Source organism: Montipora capricornis, chromosome 13 (genome assembly GCF_036669925.1).
Source record: "Montipora capricornis isolate CH-2021 chromosome 13, ASM3666992v2, whole genome shotgun sequence".
Classification (NCBI taxonomy): Eukaryota; Metazoa; Cnidaria; class Anthozoa; order Scleractinia; family Acroporidae; genus Montipora; species Montipora capricornis.
Genome location: NC_090895.1, coordinates 46,885,146 through 46,905,145, shown reverse-complemented (window position 1 = coordinate 46,905,145; position 20,000 = coordinate 46,885,146). Strand labels below are relative to the sequence as shown.

At 39.2% G+C, this 20,000-nt stretch overlaps 1 protein-coding gene across 4 annotated transcripts in view; it reads left to right on the top strand.

Annotated features, from left to right (window-relative positions):
- The window catches only part of LOC138030019 (dedicator of cytokinesis protein 9-like), a 62,715-nt gene that overhangs the window by 26,283 nt on the left and 16,432 nt on the right, over positions 1-20,000 (top strand). For 3 of the 4 annotated variants that reach the window (XM_068877870.1, XM_068877871.1, XM_068877872.1), the window contains 14 exons: positions 89-158; positions 536-658; positions 3,960-4,060; positions 5,033-5,139; positions 5,885-5,929; positions 6,558-6,650; positions 8,101-8,157; positions 10,178-10,222; positions 10,722-10,802; positions 13,430-13,537; positions 14,139-14,216; positions 17,464-17,601; positions 18,017-18,074; positions 19,664-19,776. In XM_068877870.1, the coding sequence (XP_068733971.1) occupies positions 5,041-5,139; positions 5,885-5,929; positions 6,558-6,650; positions 8,101-8,157; positions 10,178-10,222; positions 10,722-10,802; positions 13,430-13,537; positions 14,139-14,216; positions 17,464-17,601; positions 18,017-18,074; positions 19,664-19,776 (915 nt within the window). In that variant the 5' untranslated portion in view covers positions 89-158; positions 536-658; positions 3,960-4,060; positions 5,033-5,040. Of the gene's footprint in view, positions 1-88; positions 159-535; positions 659-3,959; positions 4,061-5,032; positions 5,140-5,883; positions 5,930-6,557; positions 6,651-6,978; positions 7,032-8,100; positions 8,158-10,177; positions 10,223-10,721; positions 10,803-13,429; positions 13,538-14,138; positions 14,217-17,463; positions 17,602-18,016; positions 18,075-19,663; positions 19,777-20,000 lie in introns of those variants that run through there. The other variant, XM_068877873.1, reaches the window with a different exon arrangement.

The following is a 20,000-nucleotide window of genomic DNA, read 5'->3' as shown; positions in this document are numbered from 1 at the left end:
TCCCTAGCGATGTGTTACGAACTCTATTGCTCCTGTCACTTGATAAAGAGTTGCACGAAATTACATTTTTTTTTGTCTGGTTTGACAGGGTCTTTATTCGTATCGCTGCCCTGCTGCATAAAGCCAACCGGTGGGAAGCCCTGAAGTCTTACATGAAGGTTTGTTAATTTTAATGTTTCTTGAAGTTCAAAAATGAAGTCATATTTCTGTAATGTTTGATCTTTTCCTGGGAGGTGGGTGATCGAATAGAAGTCATTAGATGAGTTTTTTAGACTTCAAATGTATGATTCGAAGTAGCGCATCTCGTTGTCAGTGTCTATCCTTGTCGTTATCATATATGTACTGTCATCATTTCCTCCCGTCGTCGTCATCATCATCATCATCATCGTCATAATTATCATCATCATTAACCCCTCATTTTCTTCCTCATTGTTAAAAGCCTTAGCTCTATAAGCTCCATGTAGATCACACATGCGATAGAATGTGAAGCTTAAAGTGGTGATCGCCGAACCCCTTAATATTTTTATATTTTCAGTACGTGTATGTCACTGAGCCGACCGTAGAAAGCACGAAAACGATTCATGAGCAGCTGTCCAAATATCTGATGTCAAACTTGAAGCCTGGGGCTGATCCAGCGGTTGCCAACGACCTCATGAAGGTAGTGTGGCGCTTGATTAGCTTTGAAACTCTCTTAATTTACAAACCTCAGCGAAAGGTGGTGAGAGAAGAAGCAGTATCGAAAGATACATACAATCCTGGAAGCGAAATAAGTCGAGTAATGTGAATCAGAATAGGTTTTGATAGTAAAATACACGAAAGAAAGATATTTTGAACGTAACGATACATGTAAGATTATTATGGCAATGTAGAGAGCAAAGGAAGCTGGAAACGAAAAAACAAAACAAAACAAAACAAAAACAAAAATCCACGCCTCAACGATACCTCACCGTTGTCAAATGGAAGTATGCAGGATACACATTGTCACTAGACTGCGAACAGTCTCTCGTTTGCTCTAAAATCGCTGGTTCTGAAATGAACGCATACGATAAACTTTCATAATGGCTGAAGCTGCCTTACAACGACAAAACTTTTGGAGAATAACTTCTCTCGGAATCTGACTAATGTTAGTCTTATATTGGTTTGGAAATTCAATGTAACTCATCCACAATTATTTTTACAGTTCCAATCCTTACATTAATTTTGAACATTTGGATTGCAGCGAATAAAGCGAGAAAGCTGCTTTCCTAATAGCTATAATCGCTGTTTAGAGAATTTCCTGCAAGCTTTAGTTCCACAGATCATCAGCAGACTTAAAGATCAGCCTCAGATTGTTAAGGTTGGTGCAACAACTAACTTAGGCCCAGTCCACACTTATCCTGTGAATTCGCTGGCGAATCCGGAACTTTTTGAATACGCTCTCCAGAGTGGATATTTTTGCATCTGCTATGAATCCGGAACCATGTGGACGCTAAATCCGGATGACGGAACAAGATCGAGCCCAGTTCCTTACCGTGAAATCAATTCTCAAGATGGCTGCCCAGGGCAATATGAACTGGTTTATAACCAGTTTGAATTTTAACGTTTGTCGTACGGCGGAAGAGTTGAAGTGACGTTGCATTGATGAGTTCACGATGCACATGCGTGACAGAACATCAAGATCCGTGCAAAGGTTCCTTCCCTTCTCACTAGAGAGAAAAATCAAGAAAATTCCTGCCAAGCAGAGTATAATACAGTCGGTTCGGTTCCCTTGAAAGTGATTTAAGAGAATTAACAGAAATTTCAAGCTCACAATACAACTTTTTAAAGACAGTCATGTTTAGGCATGACTCATGCCATCAGCAGTTTAATGTGTTGTTTCCTTTTCCTTTGTTTTAAATACGTTTACAATTTGAGTACGTTAACAATTTGAAATTTAAAATACAGTAACAGTTACAATTCTGCGCGTGCAAGTGCGAGAGTGTTAATTACATAATCGAGTCACAAGAAGCAAACATCATTGTTGTGTTGTAAATGCGCATTTAGTTCTGGCTTTAAGCGGCTGATATAGATCGCTTCTTTGAGCTTAAGACAATGTCTAGTTTTGGCTGAATCTACAATCTTGAAACAACCAGCCGAACACTAACAACTAGGTGAACCGTTCAGGTGTTTGAATACATGAGAATTTTTGTCATTCGAGAGATGCTCTTTTACCCTGGTTGCAAAGTGGCGTGACGTCTCGCCAATGTTACATCCCGCACAAGTAAATTGATACACAACCATAGATTTTAATGCATCTGGAATAGGATCTTTAAAACTGAAAAAAATATTGATTTTGAAACAAGAAAAAACAATTCTGATGCTTATATCTTTGCAATAAACGTCCAACAAGTGTTTTAGTTTTTTGCCTGTGACGGAAGAGAAATCACCCACAAATGGCAGTTTAAAGTATCGAATACCTGTAGTGTCCCCCCCCCCCCAGTAGTAGAAGTGTTGTTTTGAGTTGGTCTAAAAGAAAATTTGTGTTTATACCCCTCAATGATGTTATCTATGAGATGACTAGGAAAGGAGTTGCGTTGAAGAGTTATAGATAGTTGTTGAAGATCTCTTTCCCGTCCAGTGGTGGTGTTGTTGATTTTAAAAATTCTGTCAACCAATGTGTAGATGTAAATCAGACCAACCTTATACCTGAAACAAGTAGAACTAAGGAAATTTGTAAGAAGCCCAGTGTAAGTGCTCTTGTGATATAATGAAGTGATACAAGAAGCCCCCCGAGTTATCCACCAGAACATCCAGGAAGGGGCTCCGAGTTTCCCATTGAGTTGAGTTTCAAAAGTAAACCTAATGTTAGGATGTCTAGAGTTGAGATAACTTAAAACCTTCATTACGTCCCGCTCATTGTGAAATAGACAGAGAGTGTCGTCAACGTATCTGCGGTAATATAGCAACTGAGAATCTTTGTAATTATCTATCCATTGTTCTTCATGATACCTCATAAATAAATTTGCGAGAATAGGTGTTAAGGGAGAACCCATAGCAAATCCATCACATTGATCATAGAAAAAGCCATTAAACAGAAAATGGGTTTGTGAAGTTGCAAAAGTAAGCGGTCAGGAGGGTGGGAAAATTATTGTACTAGGAAGCAAACTAAAGAAGGCAAGATGTTTGCCTGTTAGAGCGATGGAATGAATAAACACGAGGCTTATGTTCAATGCACTAGGAGTTGATCGACAGTAAAATAAGAACTACCTGATTGGCTCAGCCTGCAGATTGCACTATGAACACACATGATCAGGATTGAACTTTGGCTTGTCAAACCAACCCCATGTTACTGCATGTCACTCAATCAGCAAGAATTTCTCACGGTTGTCCCATTAACTACAATTCATGTCTTTAAGACATAAGTTGGTCTATCCTGACAGTTTAAACGTTTGTTAAATCTCTGATACATTGTAATTCAGTCATAACACTAAATGCAAACGTCTTTCGTAAATGTCTTTGCACCATTGCCTTGGTTCACCGGTTTGCCTTTTTGCGTCAACCTTATAACCCGCTTATGTCCAGGAATGCACCTAATTGGATGCACGCCTAATTTCGGCATCCAATACGAAGTGTCCATTTGAGTCTAAGCCTTTGCTACCTATTTCCGACAATAATTAAGGTAATGGTAAAGGTTATCGATATTTTTAGCTTTTGGTAAATGCAGCTCTTTATCTTTACTTGACAAGGAGCATTTGGGGGACACTTTTAGTGACGTTAATTTTCTGTATTGCGAGACATAAGTGATGTTGAAGTTGGGGAGAAGAGCTATGTGACGCTTAGTGAAATACGTTTGCGTCTAAGTTGGTGCATTTCTGGACATATCCGATAACCCGACACTAAAATCCAATCATCATCACTGAATCATATACCTTTAATTTTTTGTTTTCTTTTCATGGTGACTTCCATTCTGATTCTTTTTCCACTTACACACTGTGTTGCAGCACAAACAGCGAAACAACCAAACAGTTTCTTGAACAGAAATACCAAGGGGGTGTGTCCAACCAGGGAAAGACCCGTCACTCGAGAGCGGCAAGCAGTGGAGGTAAAAATTAGCTGCTATGAGGTATTTTATATCACGGGCCGCTTCGAAGGTGATCCGCAAACGTCAGATTTGAATGCCACCGTAATTCTCGGTTTCTTGTCCTCAGACAGAGCTCATGACTCTAGGCAATCTTTTGTTTGTTAGGTTTCTGTTTTTTTTTAATTGATAACTGAGTAGCCTAGTTTATAGAATAATTTGGGCTCCTTTGAATTTCTCTTAAGAACGGGAAGCCAGTTCACAACACGAAAAATCCTAGAGTAATCCAGATGACAACCGCTAGGCACAAACGCTTGAAAACGTCGTTTGGAAATGAATTACTACTGGTGGTTGGCAACCGTTAGGTTTCTTTCTTTCTATCGGTCTTTTCCTTAACGTTTGTAGCCATCAGGCCAGGGTTGCTATGTTAGCGCTCATCAGCGTTAAATCCCATGGAGACCTATAGGTTTTGATACCTCTTAAGCAACAGTTAGCGCTAACCAGCGTTAAATCCTATGGAAACCTATAGGTTTTGATACCTCTTAAGCAACAGTTAGCGCTAACCAGGCTTCGAGCAACGTGCACCAGAAGTGTAACTCACAAAACTGTTGGTGAGAAAGGGAATCACGAGGCACGGGGACACAGTTACCATCTTGCATCGGACTCTGGATCGCTAGTTATCGTTTTATTATTGTACAATGAGTTATGTAACCAATCAAATTAAACGTGACAAGTGCAACTCGCCACAGTTTCGCAAAACGTTGTCCTCTCCAACAAAGCTTTCGAGTCCACCTAATATAAAAAGATTATAACGCAACATTATATAACATGTGAATGGGGAACTCAATCCGCAAGATTCAAACACCTCGGAAGATTTTTAGGCTCTGACGATTTCCTGATGAATAAAGTTTGTAGTTATGCTGAATCGACTTGTTTCAAATCATAGCATTCTTTCCCTAAGACGTAGCGATAGGTAACACACTTTGTCCTCTTTAGGCTTGAATATGGACATTCAAACTAGAGTCCTGTTGGAGGGTAATCTGGCGAACGAAGTTGGTCTGATTGTTTTAGATACGATTGAACTCTTTTGCGGTCATTTTAAGGTAAGTGAAAGAACGAATGTCAGTCATATTTGGGGGATTAAAAACGGTAAGCACTTTTCTCGTTATTTTGCCTTGACTCTACCACTTTTATATTGCCAAGCATGTTTTTCTGTATTAGAGATGATTAGTTGAAAAAGCTGATAGGCACAGAAAAGGTTACTTCCGGTGTCTATCTGTGGCTTAAAGACTTCTCCTGCTTAAGTTCCTGTCTGCCAAGGCAACGGGACCAACTGATTCGAGTGTTTAGGACGTGGAACCCGGAAGTCCTAGATTTCACACCCCGCTTTGTTTATTTGGGTAGTATTGTATGCATCATTTGTATCCCGTAAACACCAATCCCCAATTTTACAGTTCATAACCTGCTACTGAGTAAGCCCATCGTTGGGGTCTCCTGCAAGATTCATTAAGCATTTAATTGGCTTTATTAATATTTGTTAATATTTATTAAGCTCTTCACTGGGATGTTGCTTCGCTCGCCAAAAAATAACCTTGGGCGAGACCGTTATGGAAACCTTGCTGCTTAAATAGGTCATAGAGTGGAAGTTGCTATGGAAAAAAAAGCGATGGAAACATCGCATGAACTTTTTGATGCATTTTGTAACTTATGGCCATGTTTGTGTACTGAACATTAGTATTATCAAAACGCGAGCGACATTTTGCATTTGTTTTGTACGCCACATGGCCTGCTAATCACGTGAGTGCAAGCCAAGAATACATAAATTGACGGCCTTGTTGTCTGCTTTAGTTCCAGCTGGAGCAAGATGAGGGTGACAATATTTTGATGAAGAAGGTATGTTTAGTTACTAACTCGTTCCCCTGAATCGTCTCCTGAAATCTCTCATAAAATCATGTAAGGCCCATAGTGCTGGGTTGTTTGTGATTATGGGAAACCTGGAAAGTTGTGGAAACTTGACAATTTCATTCTTGGAAAATCATTCTTGGAAAATCTTTCAAATTTGAGTATGGTTACGTTGGAAATTCGGGTGGCTTGTGTTTTGGTTGGTTTAAAGATCCCGGAATGAATTGCTTCTTAAAAATTCCCTTTAGCAAATGGAGCTTTTTTTAATGACGAGTTTTGAAAGGGAAAAATAGTATTGGTAAATTCAAGGTCCTGTTAAGTAACGGTCGATCATGCAATTTTACTATAACCCTAAAAGCACATTGAGCGACCCTTTCCAAGGAAATTGGCTTGAATTGGCGCCTCCAGTAATGAATTTCAGTAGCTGGGCCAGTAAGAACGCAACGTAAAAAAATATGTTTTTGTTTGTGTGTTGTGGCTTTTTTACTTGTTGTTTATTATTGTCATCATCATCATCATCATCATCATCATCATCAGCGTTATTATCATTATCATTATCATTATCGTTATCGTTATTATTATTATTATTATTATTATTATTATTATTATTCCTTATCAGGTGTTCAGTGTACTGTTGAGCTTCCTTCAGATTCCCCAATCAGAATTCATGATGAGACATGTATTTGCAAGCTTGAGATCTTACATCAACAAGGTCAGTATACACTGTTATAAGTAGCGTGGCCAAGTGCCGATCAAGGTTGCGTGGTAGTTTCAGTCCTGTCTAGTTTCATTTCTCTCTGTACATAACCATTTGTTGAAATCGTGGCTCATTTTAAGTCTTATGTGATGGTTATAGAACTCCAACTTTTGATCATTTGTATTTCCATTAGAACGATATGAACCCAGTGTTAGTTGCTAGGGTATCCTTGAAAAAATATCCCCTCTCAGTTGCATAATAAGCGGCTGGAAAACAAAAGAACGGCCACACTTTCAATGATCACATTTATTGGTTGAAGATCAAATCTTTCATTATTTTCCAGGTGTGATTGATATTACATGGAACCAGTCAAAAAGTGCCTTCAAACCTCTTTAAGTAATGTTTACAATCAAATTTATTTACCTTTTTTTTTTTCGAAGAATGCATTTGTAACCAAGTAAATAAATATCATAATCGCTTACCGTATTTCTGTTTTCAAAAATTCGCGGAGACGCCATCTGGAATAATTGTGACGATTTCTCGTTAGTTCGGTTTGTCGCAGCGCAGTACGTGTGATTTTCAGCCTTCTCGAATTAGCTTGCCAATTTGCGGGCAATTTGGTGCAATCTTAACAGGAAGCGGTGGAGTGGAACGTCGCCATTGAATCACTTTCAAGTCACTTTCACCCATGTATTCATTTTAGCCGTAAAGGTTACCTTTAAAGCTGCACTCAAATTTCTTCCGACCAAAGTACCGTCAAACTATGTCTGATCGTCAAGGTGGTTGCAATGTGTTAGCATCAGCATTGTGGGAGGGGGAAAAACACGATTAATGTGTCTGCATTTCTGTTATTATCTTTTACTCGTTCTGGGTGTGTAACAAAACAGGTCTGCCAAGAAAATATACTTAAGGAGAAGTAACGGAGAGGACAGAAGACCCACTGCAATTTTCATAATTCTTCGGGATGGCACGGCCAAATTTCGGTTTGGCTTCCATCAATCAAACTTCCGACGCCAAGCCGAGAGTTGACGCCGAAATCAATTGATGCGTGACGTAGCCTACCAATCAGCATCTTTCCCACGGTTCAGTCGTACATTCGAACTCGACGCCGATGAAAAGTGACGGAATCTGTACCAATCTTCTTACTGAAGAACCTCTAAAAAGATATCATAATGGTATTGGAGCTGTGAACTAAACAAAAAATCCAGTTCACTTTCCGAAGGCGGAGTCGATCTTCGAGGAGATGTTCGGAAATTTGATTGATGGAAGCCAAAGTGCATTCACAGTTCGGCGCGTAGTGCTTGTAGGTCAGATTCCTCGGAATTGCAGTGAAAGTTGCGGTTGCTTGACTATTAACGGAAGGGAAATAAGCGGAGCCGCTTGCTCGATAATGGGGATTTGCCTTCTCTTTGTGATATTTCTGTCTTTGACATTGTCCATCACTCTTTCATTACCTTACCCACAGTTTCCAGCCGCTTTATACAGGGGAAGTGCGAGTTACTGTGGGGATCTTTGTCGCGAGGTACGTAGAATTTTCCTTTATTTTGAAAAAAAGAAGACTATTCCCTGTTCAGGGAGGCACGGAATTTTGTCACTCTGGCGAGGAGCTTTCTGGATTTTCTTGCTTTGTAGCCCATCTTCCTGTAAACAGAAGTTCAGCCAGAAGTTTCTTTGACGATAAGCGATAAGCCCACTCCAAGCCGTTGAACATGTATGGCTCAACTGCACGGTTTTTGCCGACTTCGTCAGTTTGGGTTTCTTTTCTTTTCTTTTCGGTTATAACCCCCTTCCCCACCCCCACCCACCCCCCCTCCCCCCCCTCCTTTCGCTCCCGTCCCTCCATTCTCTGCCAAGCAAAAACTTCTTGAACTTGAAGAAGCCCACAACTTCATTTGTATTTTTATCTTTTTTTAGTATAAGAAGTTAATTGAAGCAGGCTAGAGATAACACTCTTTTCAGAGTTTTGTTCGATAAACTCCTTGCTCCTTGAAAATAGTCCAGTCTTAACTCGTCAGAATTAGCTTTTTTCTGACACCAAGTGGACTGGCTGAGATGTTCCACCAGGGAAAAGTCACATTAAAGTCACCTATGTCCAGAAATGCACGCAATTAGAGGCGCGACCAATTCTCATATAGTATCTAAGGTGTTATTTACATGAGACCGAACGAACTCAGACCGGTATGAAATTTTTGCAGCCGTTTACATGAAACCGGGACGAAATGCTTGGTGCCTGGTTTCGGGACAAAATGATATCTTTTGTCCAATAAATATATATATGGCGGACCCGAAAGCATACCTGGCTTGAAATTCCTCGACCCCGTCTGAGATTTGTTGTAATTTATATGAGATCGGTACGAACTCAGACCGCAACCGAGACGAGGTCAGGTCTGTCTAATGTAAACGCATAAGAAGAAGTGTATGAAGGCCGATACGAATTCATGCCGGTCTCATGTAAATATCCCCTAACTCGTCAAGTCCTGTTAACGTGAGTCCAAGCCATTTTGCTACTTGTTTCAAACAATGAGGGAAGTATTTCGGTTAGCGTTACATTAAGGTTGGGTTAAATGCAGCTGTTAATCTCTCCTTCGTGAGCAGAGTATAGGGACACTATTTTATGTTAATTGTCTGTATTCGTAGACTTAGTTAGTTAGTTAGGCCTCTTCGTCCCCGGTGGGACATAAGGCCAGTGTCAATCGCCTCCACTTTTGTCGGTTGTGTGCAAGGTGTTGCGCTTCGCCCCAGGTGATATCTAGTTGTTTAAGCTGAGAGATGATGTTTCTCCGCCAAGTGGTCATCGGTCTACCGGGTTTGCGCCTTCCAGGTGGTGTCCATAATCTTGGGCGCGAGTAGATCGTCTATTGCACTTTTGACTTCTGTGTGAGGACTTTTAGCAGAAGTGGTCATACTGCCAGGTGATTGGTTCGAATCCACAAACGGGCCAGTAGTGGTAACGTTAATACTGGTTTCCGTCACAGGTAGTTTTTACAGGAGGGGTTGTTCGAAGACTTGAGTGATGTTAAGCAGGGGGACACTTCATGAAGCTTATTCGCTTATTAAATTTAGCGTGCATCTAATTGTTTGAAATATCTGATTAACGTTTTATCGGAAACAACACTTTACCTTTAGAAATAAGGATTTGCCGATGCTTTTAATCAAATGGACCACTAATCGCTTCCTCTATTGTCTGATGTCGAGCACGCGCTGGTGGAATAATTGTTAAATGTACTCTGCACAGTAATTCTATTTTTATGTATTGTATTTGAAATCTTTTACTGTGAGCACTGCCGGAGTTTTAGCTTTCCATTCCTTGTTTATTTTCTTCTTTTTCAATGCAACACTCCTGAAAATTGGCACATTTCATTTGCTCCTGATATAAGCGACTTATGGACTGAATGGCTTAAGTTCGGAAATGATCTTTAAAAGCGTATATTAATGGCATCTTTCATGTAAACAGCGATACATTCGCTCTCGTTCTGGTTTGTCATGGTCTAGACTTAATCGACCTCGTATTTATTGCTTCTGTCTTTCTCTCCGTTTAATAGATCCTGAGTTGCTGCAACTCGAAATTAAAAAGTCTGCGGAACCAGGTGTGTTCAGATTTTAAGAGCTGTACACTTGTCACTTTCCATCACCTTATTTTTTCTGTGAGCAACCAATGCAAGCCTTTCTAAGCAAGCTATAATTTCACAAATAATGCCCCTCAAAGGGTAGATGTCATTTAGGCAATAACATTGTAATATATTCGCTTCCTACATAACTGGTGCTTTGAGGGTTTAGCGACGTTTCATCGCTTTTTTTTTCTTTGATCTTTTCGGACCGTTGAAGTCGTACAACGTGGTTTAAGGCAAGGAAACGTAATCTGACTATTATTCACGGATTTATTGTTTTGTTTTCGTTTGGAATTTAAGTTTTTGTGATATTTTAGCAGTCATTTTAGATAAAACGCCTGAAATCATTAAGTGTTGTTAATTTTTGTAACTGTCATAAAGGTCATGAATGGCACAGCTAGGCGCAATCAAGTATATTTTTTCAAAACACATTCATCCCCTCAGAAATACTCACTACTGGGATCTTTGTTCGTCATAGGCCTGTTCGTTTCTTTATCTGCTGATGAGAAGTAATTTTGAGTTCTCTGGAGCACAAGGTTGTGATCGAGTCCATTGGCAAGTAAGTACGATTGTACAATATTCTGCGCTTATTTTAGAATGTCCAACGAACCTGTATTATAATCTTCTGGTTTGTGGAATGCACAGCGTGATTTTTAAGTTGCATTTATATTATGCAGTGTTTGCCATTCAGACATTTTTTCCGGTTCTGATCACGGCTAAAAGGCCTTATCAATCCTTTGTGTACATTGCTGCTTTTTGCTGCTTTAATACTTTCATTGTCGTAAAGGTTCGGGAATGTTGTAAATAATAGCGTTCTCTGTCGTTCGGTTTCCTTTGTTTAGATATTTCTTAGCCGCCTTTTTCGACTGGCTAGGTTAATATGAATTTCTAAAGAGGCTTTTCAAGTCTTTTCTGGTTTTCTTGAAGGCAAATTAAAGAAGGCGTTTCAATACACCTTCGTAGCCGTTTATTTTAAATACTCTTGAAAGATCTTTAAGAGTTTACGCTGTGGATGTTGAGCGAAGCAATCGTTTAACTAAAATTCGCACGTTGAATCGTCGACTTCGTGTCGTATGCAGCAAATCGTTTTCATAGATTAAACATTTGGCTTCATTCGATGGACCATCAGAGACTATGAGCAGTTGTTTATCGGAAATCCGGTAAGACAAGGCAAGACAACATAAACAAATATTAAAAGGAGTTAATAAATAAGCTACATTTTTTTTTGAAAAAAAGGACAACAAATGGCTAGTAAAAGCAAGTTCCTCCAGTCAATCTTCACTTTCACGTAGATTAAATTCCAAGTTTTTGCCAGGGTCGGTCGAAGACAAACCGAAGCAGAGCATATACAGAATAGTTCAGTATCGAGACGTTATCCCTTGCATTGCACCACTGTACTCATGTCATCATATTAAAAGAAAAAAATTAGAAATTAAAAAGACAATCTTGCTTTACTGGGAGAGAAGTGATCCGTCAACAAACTTCTTCACCTTTCATATGTTCCCATATGTAATTAGTATTTTTTGCTGGGAGTATGTTGAATGCAAAAGTAAATTGTAAGGCTTGTTTTGCTTCCAGATTACCAGGGTTAAAAGGGCTGTATTATAGCTTTTCCTGTTTTTGTCTCAAAGTCTTGATTTATGTAACTCTTAATGCGAAATTGCAAATAAGCGCGAACACCTATGTGAGTTGTTTATATACCAATTGAACAAGAAACATTTTGTTAGCATTTTTAGAGAGCAATCATTTGTCCTCCCAGGGAAATAAAAAAAGTCAAATTGAAAATTTAGTCGACTTAGGTTAGGAACCAATTTTTCCCGCTTTGCATGAATTTTTGCTAGTTCGCTTTAAAATCGGCTTCACCTGTTAAACCGAATCATTCCTCCTGTGTTGAATGAAATTACACACTCATTTGTCGCGACCAAAGATCTTTCTCCTTTGTCATCCATTTATTTGCGCGTGGGTGATCTTGATAAAAAACTCTGTCTGTATTTGCCGAATCGCAGGGAGGTGATTATTGTCATTGGTGTGATGTTTGTATAGTCTGCTTTGGAGTTCGGTCCCACATACAGGATCTACAATCTAGAAGACATTATGCTTTGCTTTTAGTTGACTTTTTTGTTTGTTATTTTATTATTTCTTTATTATTTCTTTATTATTTTGGGGGAAGTGTCCCCTTTATCCCTGCTCAGTGGATTTTAAGCCATACTTTCACAGCTTGCAACTCGATGTGTTTTTCTTTTCAGCTTTTTAATTAAATACAGCTGAGAAATGCAAACTTGTGAACATTTTTTTCGCATGCTTTTGTTGTTTTTACCTTTCCTTTTTCAGACACTGTATTTTACGAAATGTTGAGCTTCTCTGCTGTATTAAATTTAACTGAAAAGAGACGTAATATCGTCTGCAATCCTATTTATCTTTTTATGTATTCATTTACAATTACATTTAAGTTTGTTTTCGGGGTCGGGGTGGGGGGGAGGCAAAAGAGAGCATGAGTAGGGGAGGAGGCGTGTCAGTGTCTTCTCTACACTGGCATAGTTATTCTTGTACATTATATTCGCATCTTTCACCGAAACTGTCTTTCGTTTGAGTTTTTAAATTCAATACTTTTATTACAACATATGAATGCCGAGACTAATAAGGCAACCTGCCAAAGTGGCTTCATTTGTTTAATTGCTGTGATCGATGTACCCATAACAATCAATAAAATTAACTTGTTTTCTGTTTTCTGTGTTAACACAGTAGGGCTCCGCTACAATAAAAATAAAGAAAACACTGTTGTTGAATTTGGGCTTTCTGTCCACTGAGCTCTTGTAGTTCTTGGGCCGTATGGTAGAGTACACAAGATGCAAATATGTGTCCCTCGTTAAATAACGTCTTTTGATTTGATTTGATCATGCTTACTTTATAAGAATGACACAAATGTGCACTAGCCCTGTAAAGAGAGCTAAAGAATATCACATGTGTACTTGTCAGAAGTCACTGACGGTCAAATTGAGCCATGAAAATAATTATGTCTTAATAAACCAACTGATAAACCATCAACTTATAGTTTCATTTCACCTTAACTCTGTGCATTTGCGCGTTACGACACAATCATGATGTACCAGTTCTTCAATTATGTCATCCTGTGTACTTTGTGGTCACGCCTTGAGATCTGCTTTTTATGTCTGTATTTATCGATAGGTCATTGTGGCAGTCTCTAAGCTTATGGCTAGTGGTTTAAACCGAACAGCTGTCAATAACTGCCTCCAGGCGTTGAAGAATTATGCTGCTGAAGATAAAGGCATGAAGGTATTGTTTTTCTTTTTGTTTCTTTTTCCCTCTCTTTCTTGAGTAGTAAGACCAAGATCATGTAATACGTCCCTGCTAGCAGAGGTATCTTTTCTTTTTGCGTTCGCTGGGCTGCAGACGAGTACGGGAAAAGAGACCTCTGCCGTGGATGGAAATTCATTTTGATCCAACCGCCGTTCATCCTGCGCATTCCTTTGTAGTAATTCCGCTGTTGTTGAGTGAGCCCACACAACATGAAGTATCACGTGAGGGTATGGTCGCTAAGTAACCGCCGCGCATGCTCAGCACAGTGAGTTTCGACTCATGGCAGAGGTGTCTTTTCCCGTACTCGTCAGCCCAGCGAACGCAAAAGGAAAAGAGACCTCTACTAGCAGGGAATTTGAAACACTTACTAAAGAACAGTTATCCTCTGTTTTAATGAACCATTTTTTAAATTCTCTCAGCTGCACTGGAGTTAGCATGAAATGTAGATTATTTTAAATTAGTCTTCATTCTATACCTATGTATGTCCATTGGGAAGTTCTCACAAAGCTGCGCGATTCCGCGGAACATTGCGATTTCACTTTGCTGATGTTTCCGGAATTTCTATCTTCACTTTCAGCATACAGCGTTTACCTCTGAAGTTAAAGATCTAACGAAGAAGATCCACACTGTTTTGCAAGCGACTGCACACATGAAGGTTAGCTGCTGTCCGATTTGCTCATTTGCAAGGCCCTTGTTCGTATCACGTGATCATTTTACTTGGGGAGGCTGGCAGGCATGCAAATTTGGTGTGGAAGATGTTTTGTGGAGGCTGTGGGATGCGTGGAGTTGACTTATTAGTAGTACATTGCCCCTGAAGACTGGTCATTCAGTTCAGCCCTTTTGCCCCTTGATAACCGGAAAAGCAACAAAAAATGGATGAATCTGAACTCTTCGTATCGTAGGACCAAGGATAAACAGTTCTTGTTTTTCTGTCTCATTGGTATTACTGTATAGGGAAAGTTTTTCCGGTTGAGTTAACTACAAAAAGAAGGGAGACAACAGGAGGGTGGACGGGTGGGGTGAGTTGTATTTTCAGCAACTAACATCGGCGGATATTATGTGTAATTTTGTGTCATTGTAAGATTTCCTAAATATCCATTGAGGAGTGGAAGTGATGATGCGATTTCCTTTCTCCCAGAGAACCGTGGCGTGTGAAATTATTATTCGCGTTCATTGTTGATTTTGCTCACCTTTTGGGGTTTTTTTGTGGTTTTGTATTTTATTCAAACAGGTTGCATAAGCTTTCGTCATTTTCACCTTGGTCCGGCGGTTTTTTTGTTTATTATATCAGTGGATGGAAGAGTCTGGTTTTTGTCGCCTTTCATGCCATAAGGACGAAAGCTGTGTCTAAAATTATAAATCGAATATAGGAGAAAAAAAAAAGTTTAAAGTCGATGTTGGTTGGTTGCCGCAGGGTAATTTGCAAATATCGCCTAAGGTTTTGAATTTTATACTATCCGCAAAGATCTTCCGTCTAAACCATCTTCCGATAGTTTAGTTACATTACATTGGCAAGAGAGTAAAGATTGTGATGTCTGAATGGTCTATCAACCGAAAAATGTAGTTCCTTACTTAAGTACAACAACAGCGTGATCCTGCATGTGTCACATAGGTACCTGTTTCTCGAAATCTCCAAAAGCGATTCGTGAAACTACAGGTGTACCGTCTGAGTATTCTGAAAAATCGATCTTTCAACATGCTTTTAAGACCAGAGAAAACATAACAGTTGCAAAGTTCATGAATTGACTGAAATGTTTTGAAGATAAAAAGCGTTAAACGTTATGCACGTGAAATACGCCGGAGAATTTTACAGGTTTTTCAGTGTTCTCCAACTACCCTTTGAGTTTTGAGGATCTTCCCAAGCGTTCAAATGTTCAATTTTGAAACTTGGTAAACACATTATGTGAATTTTAGTCTGATTGGTTTGGTTTTGCTTTGATTTTTCTATTTATGTTAAAGGCTACTCTTTCCTTTTTTATTCACGGACGATTAAATTCGAGAAATTGTTCGCTCAGATTGCTACGTTTTTGCGACTTTATCGCAGAAAAAAGACGCGCCCTTTTACTCTGATATAATGTTTTAATTTAAATACCATTATTTTTCTCAATGTTTTCCCAATTGCAAAAAATGCCTTGTTAAGGTAATTTCAGAGCTTAAAAAGACGCATCCTTGCAAAGTTAACAAAAAGGTGTACGAAAACTAAGCGCATCGAGGGAACGGATAGCTTGTTAGTGTCTATCCGTGCTTGTCTTTTTGTGCAACTTTCTAATCTACGTGCGTAAAATGAGAAATTAACGGTAAGGGCGTAAAAAGATCATTACTAACCATTCACCAGCCCAGCAGGTGAAATCAATCACTGTGTGCAGGAAAAATTTTCAAATTAAAGTTTTACCTTTGTTTGTTTATAGTTAAATGATGCCTTAAGCGATTTCTGGTGTTATTTTTATCGTAGGTTTTTTACTGATTGACCGCCGTTTATCGCGACAAATATCACTTGGTCAGGATATTTAATGCAATTGCTTTGAATCAACTATGTATCGGCGAATCACGGTATTTGTTCTCTCGATACAATTGGAAATATTGGAACAAGATATTGCAATTGCATGATAGAATGATCTATCCCTTTTCGACATTTTTTGTAATTCTCGCGCAAGCATAGTTTATTTAGCTCTTTTTGAACCATTTATAATGTTAAGAAAATGAAAAATAAAATCACTGCTGCAGGTCTTCCTCTTTGGTACCTCGGGTTGTCGATCTCACAAATGCTCGATATTTGTTATTGTATCGCGGGGTCGATTTAGAGACTGTATCGTATCGCGGCTTTGATATCGATATCTTCATATCATCTCGTGGAAGCCCCAATATTTATGTGACAAGAGAGTGGAAAAGTACGTGTGATGTTACCGTGCAGTCCTTCCTGTTATGTGTTATCAACAGAACGTGTCTCTTGCGTGGCCTACGTGACAACGTGGTGTTTCAAATCTTAAACGAAATCTGATTCCCTTCGCATTAAACAACTAAGGCAATTGGATTTGGAATAGTATAAATTTGCGACGCCTCTGCCGTGGTAAAAGTCAGACATCATCAAACCAAAACTGAATTCGAGAATGGTTTTGCCAGCACTTTCTTACGAGAACATTGTAAACGAGGTGTGGAATAAACACGGGCAGTTACGGGACAAGAAGAAGAAGTTGAGGCTTCATGCGATTGAGGAGCTTGCAGCTCATCAGCTAACTGTTCTTCCAGTTGTAACTTCTCCGTGTCTGCTGAGTCCAGCTAGTTCCCGCAAAGCTTTGTTTCTGGTAATTTGTGCTTTCTTGCAAATTTGGCAACTTAGAGGAATTTTTTTGTTTGTCGAATTTAATTAAGAATTAAGTGTATTTTAGCTTTGTTTATGAAAAGGTGTTGTGAGTTATAGAATATGAGAATTTGTAAACAGTTAGTTTCTTATATAGTGTCGTCAATCCGGAATTCTTCAGTGGCGAAGTCTGTCTTTAGAGAGAAGTTTCTTCTATTTAAAGTAGTAAGGGGTTTCCATCTGAGGAAATCAGGTGGAAGGTTCGTCCTAATCTTTCGTGCTTTCTGTTTTTATTTTTTCAAATCTTTCGAAATTTGGTCTTAATATTCCCCTGTTAACAGGTTGGTTCTTGGCCAAATGTCCCTCATTTTTTATAATTATTTAAAGAGTTCAAACAGTTGTTAGGTTACCTTATTGTGTGTGTAACCTGAAGTAGCAGCCGTCTGTCACCGAGAAAGCCTCATTTGAATAGCCAAGTCATTCGTTATGAACCGTCAGGGTCTTATATTAAAAATAAAAATAAAAAATTCAGATTCGTCTTTCGTAAAACTTCTTCTATGTTGTGTAACCCAATTAAAACACCGTTATTGACTGTGCCTTCTAGGAATACGATGATGTCCCTGAGATGTTAGTGGATCTTCAGTACAGTTTGGCCAAGTCTTACTCTAGTACTCCGGAATTGCGAGAGACGTGGTTAGAGCACATGGCTGCTGTTCACGAGGGTCATGAGAATTTCTCCGAGGTAATTCCGCTTTGTTTCTTCACGTGACTCTGAAACTTCTTAATGAGCCTTTTTCGATAGATTAAAATTCAGGGTGAAAGAGAGGTTTAGAGGACAAAGAAAAAGGAAAGTGGGTGATATGTAGATATTTTTTACCTTCATTCCAATGTGTTTCTATTGTTTTTGTACTCACTGTCTCACTATCAATTTGAATATTATTTTGATATTTTGAAAATGGCCTATTTACTACTCGGAGTTACATGTAGGAGGTTTGGGTAAAAGATTAGTGATTGTCTTTTTGGTTGGTCTTTCCCTCTTAAAACCATTTATGTCACTTTATATTCATAGGCTGCTCCTGTGTTGTTTGAGAACTTTGTCTATTGTCTTTGAGAACGTTTCTTAGGAAATTCAGTTTATTGTGGTTTTGTTGTTGCAGACTGCTCACTGCTACATCCACGCAGCTGCTTTGGTGGCCGAATACCTGAAGAGACAAGGTAAGACGCAGAAAATGCGACAATCAACTGACTCTTCCATAAGCGATTAGCACCTAATTGTTTGCCTGTGAGTAGAAGGCAAGAGAGGGAGTATTATTAGCATTGTGTTTAGTTCTTATTAATTCTTATTGAGGAATGAGCTAACTTTCCTACACGATGCTTTACTGGAAATCTGTTTTCCATGCATTTGATACTTGGTAGTAGCAAGTTTAACTTATATGGTTCTGAGGCATGCTATTTCAGTCATGTAACACTTCTTCTAATAGGCCATTTTCGAAATATCAAATGTTTAGCTTCTTCTTGAGGCAGTGAGGACAAAAACGATAGGAACACGTTGGAATGAATGTGAAAAATATTTACATATCATCCACTTTCCTTTGTCATTGTCCTCTAGACCTCTCTTTCCGGCTGAATTTGAATAGATCGAAAAAGGCCTAATCATTATAATCCAACATGGCGACTTGACGAAAGAAAGAAAGCGACACATTGAGGATACGAGCATATGGTTTTAATAAGCGCCAAGTATACTATGATTCATGTGACTGAGTGAAATTATATACTTTGCTCTTGAGTAGACTCTGTAAGTAAGTGTGATCTGTTTGATTCACTAAAATCGTCTAAAGGCTTCCAAAACCCTAGGAAATGTTGTGTACGGAAACATTGTTTCCCGAAATTTTTCCTCGGCGCGCAAACGAGGAAACATTTGCTGAAGAAGCAAAATTTTTCTGAATAAATTCACAAACACTTTTGCTTCCCGGGAAGCAAATCTTGCTTCCACAACAAATGTTTCCTGGGGTCGCAAACTGGGAAACATTTGCTTCCGCAACAATGGGGCCGTTTATACGAGAGAAAATAAGCCGCGGCTTACTCTGGCCGCGGCGTACATAATACGCGGAAGGAACTATTTATACCAGTATAAACTCCCAGCCGCGGCTTGAGAAAGCCGTGAACGTAGATTTTGTACCATTTATACGGGATGTTCGCGTCTTATGTAAGCCGCGGCTTATTTTCTCTCGTATAAACGGCCCTAATGTTTCCTCGTTTAACGCATCGTTTCTATAGAAACGATACAACGTAAATAGCCCCCCTGAGAGGAGATGTGGTTGCTAGTAAAATACGAAACCCATAAAGATTGAAGAAAATAAAAGGGAATCGCGTAACGTTGGCATCGAGCATGTTGATCGTTTCTGAGGGTTACTTCATCTTTTTTCGGCACAGCAAGTTAAAGTTCGAATAGGCCATTTTACAGTTGTTTGCTCAGCGACCTAGCCTATGAATGGCTGCGAGGCTGCCGCTGACCTTGCATTGATACAGCCCCGACTGCTTTTATCATGCAAATTGTGTTGTTATAATTCTAATTAGTCCGTATTAACATTACAAAAGCACGGAGGTTTGTATCAAAACAGGGTCACCGGCAGCCTCGCTTCCATTCGTAGGCCAGGTAACTTAGCTAGAACTGTAAAATGGTCTATTGCTATGGATATTAGTTCTACTTTTTCGTGTGACTATTAAAGTACACTAATTTTTTTCAGAACTCCATCGTCACATGCCTATTAACGAATTCGTGTTTTTCTATGTCCATTATTTAGGTACTTATACCCCTGGTTGCGCTGCATTTGCTCAAGTGTCTCCTAATGTAGTAGCGGACGAGAGTGTTATGAAGACCGATGAAGGAATGTCAATGGAACAGCGATATACGGTGGTTAGTGTCTTGACTTGTGTGAATTTTCGTGTTTTTTCTGAGATTCCTTTGACGAAAGGAACAAATTGTGAAGGTTGTTGTAGGCCAGTGAGTCATTGACATCACTTGAATTTCCACTCCTTTAATTTCTCGCACGAATACGATCTGAGCAATGAATAAGATCTCATATCATACAGAATTGAAGAGGAACAATTTTGATCATGACGTTTTCATTTTGTCAATTG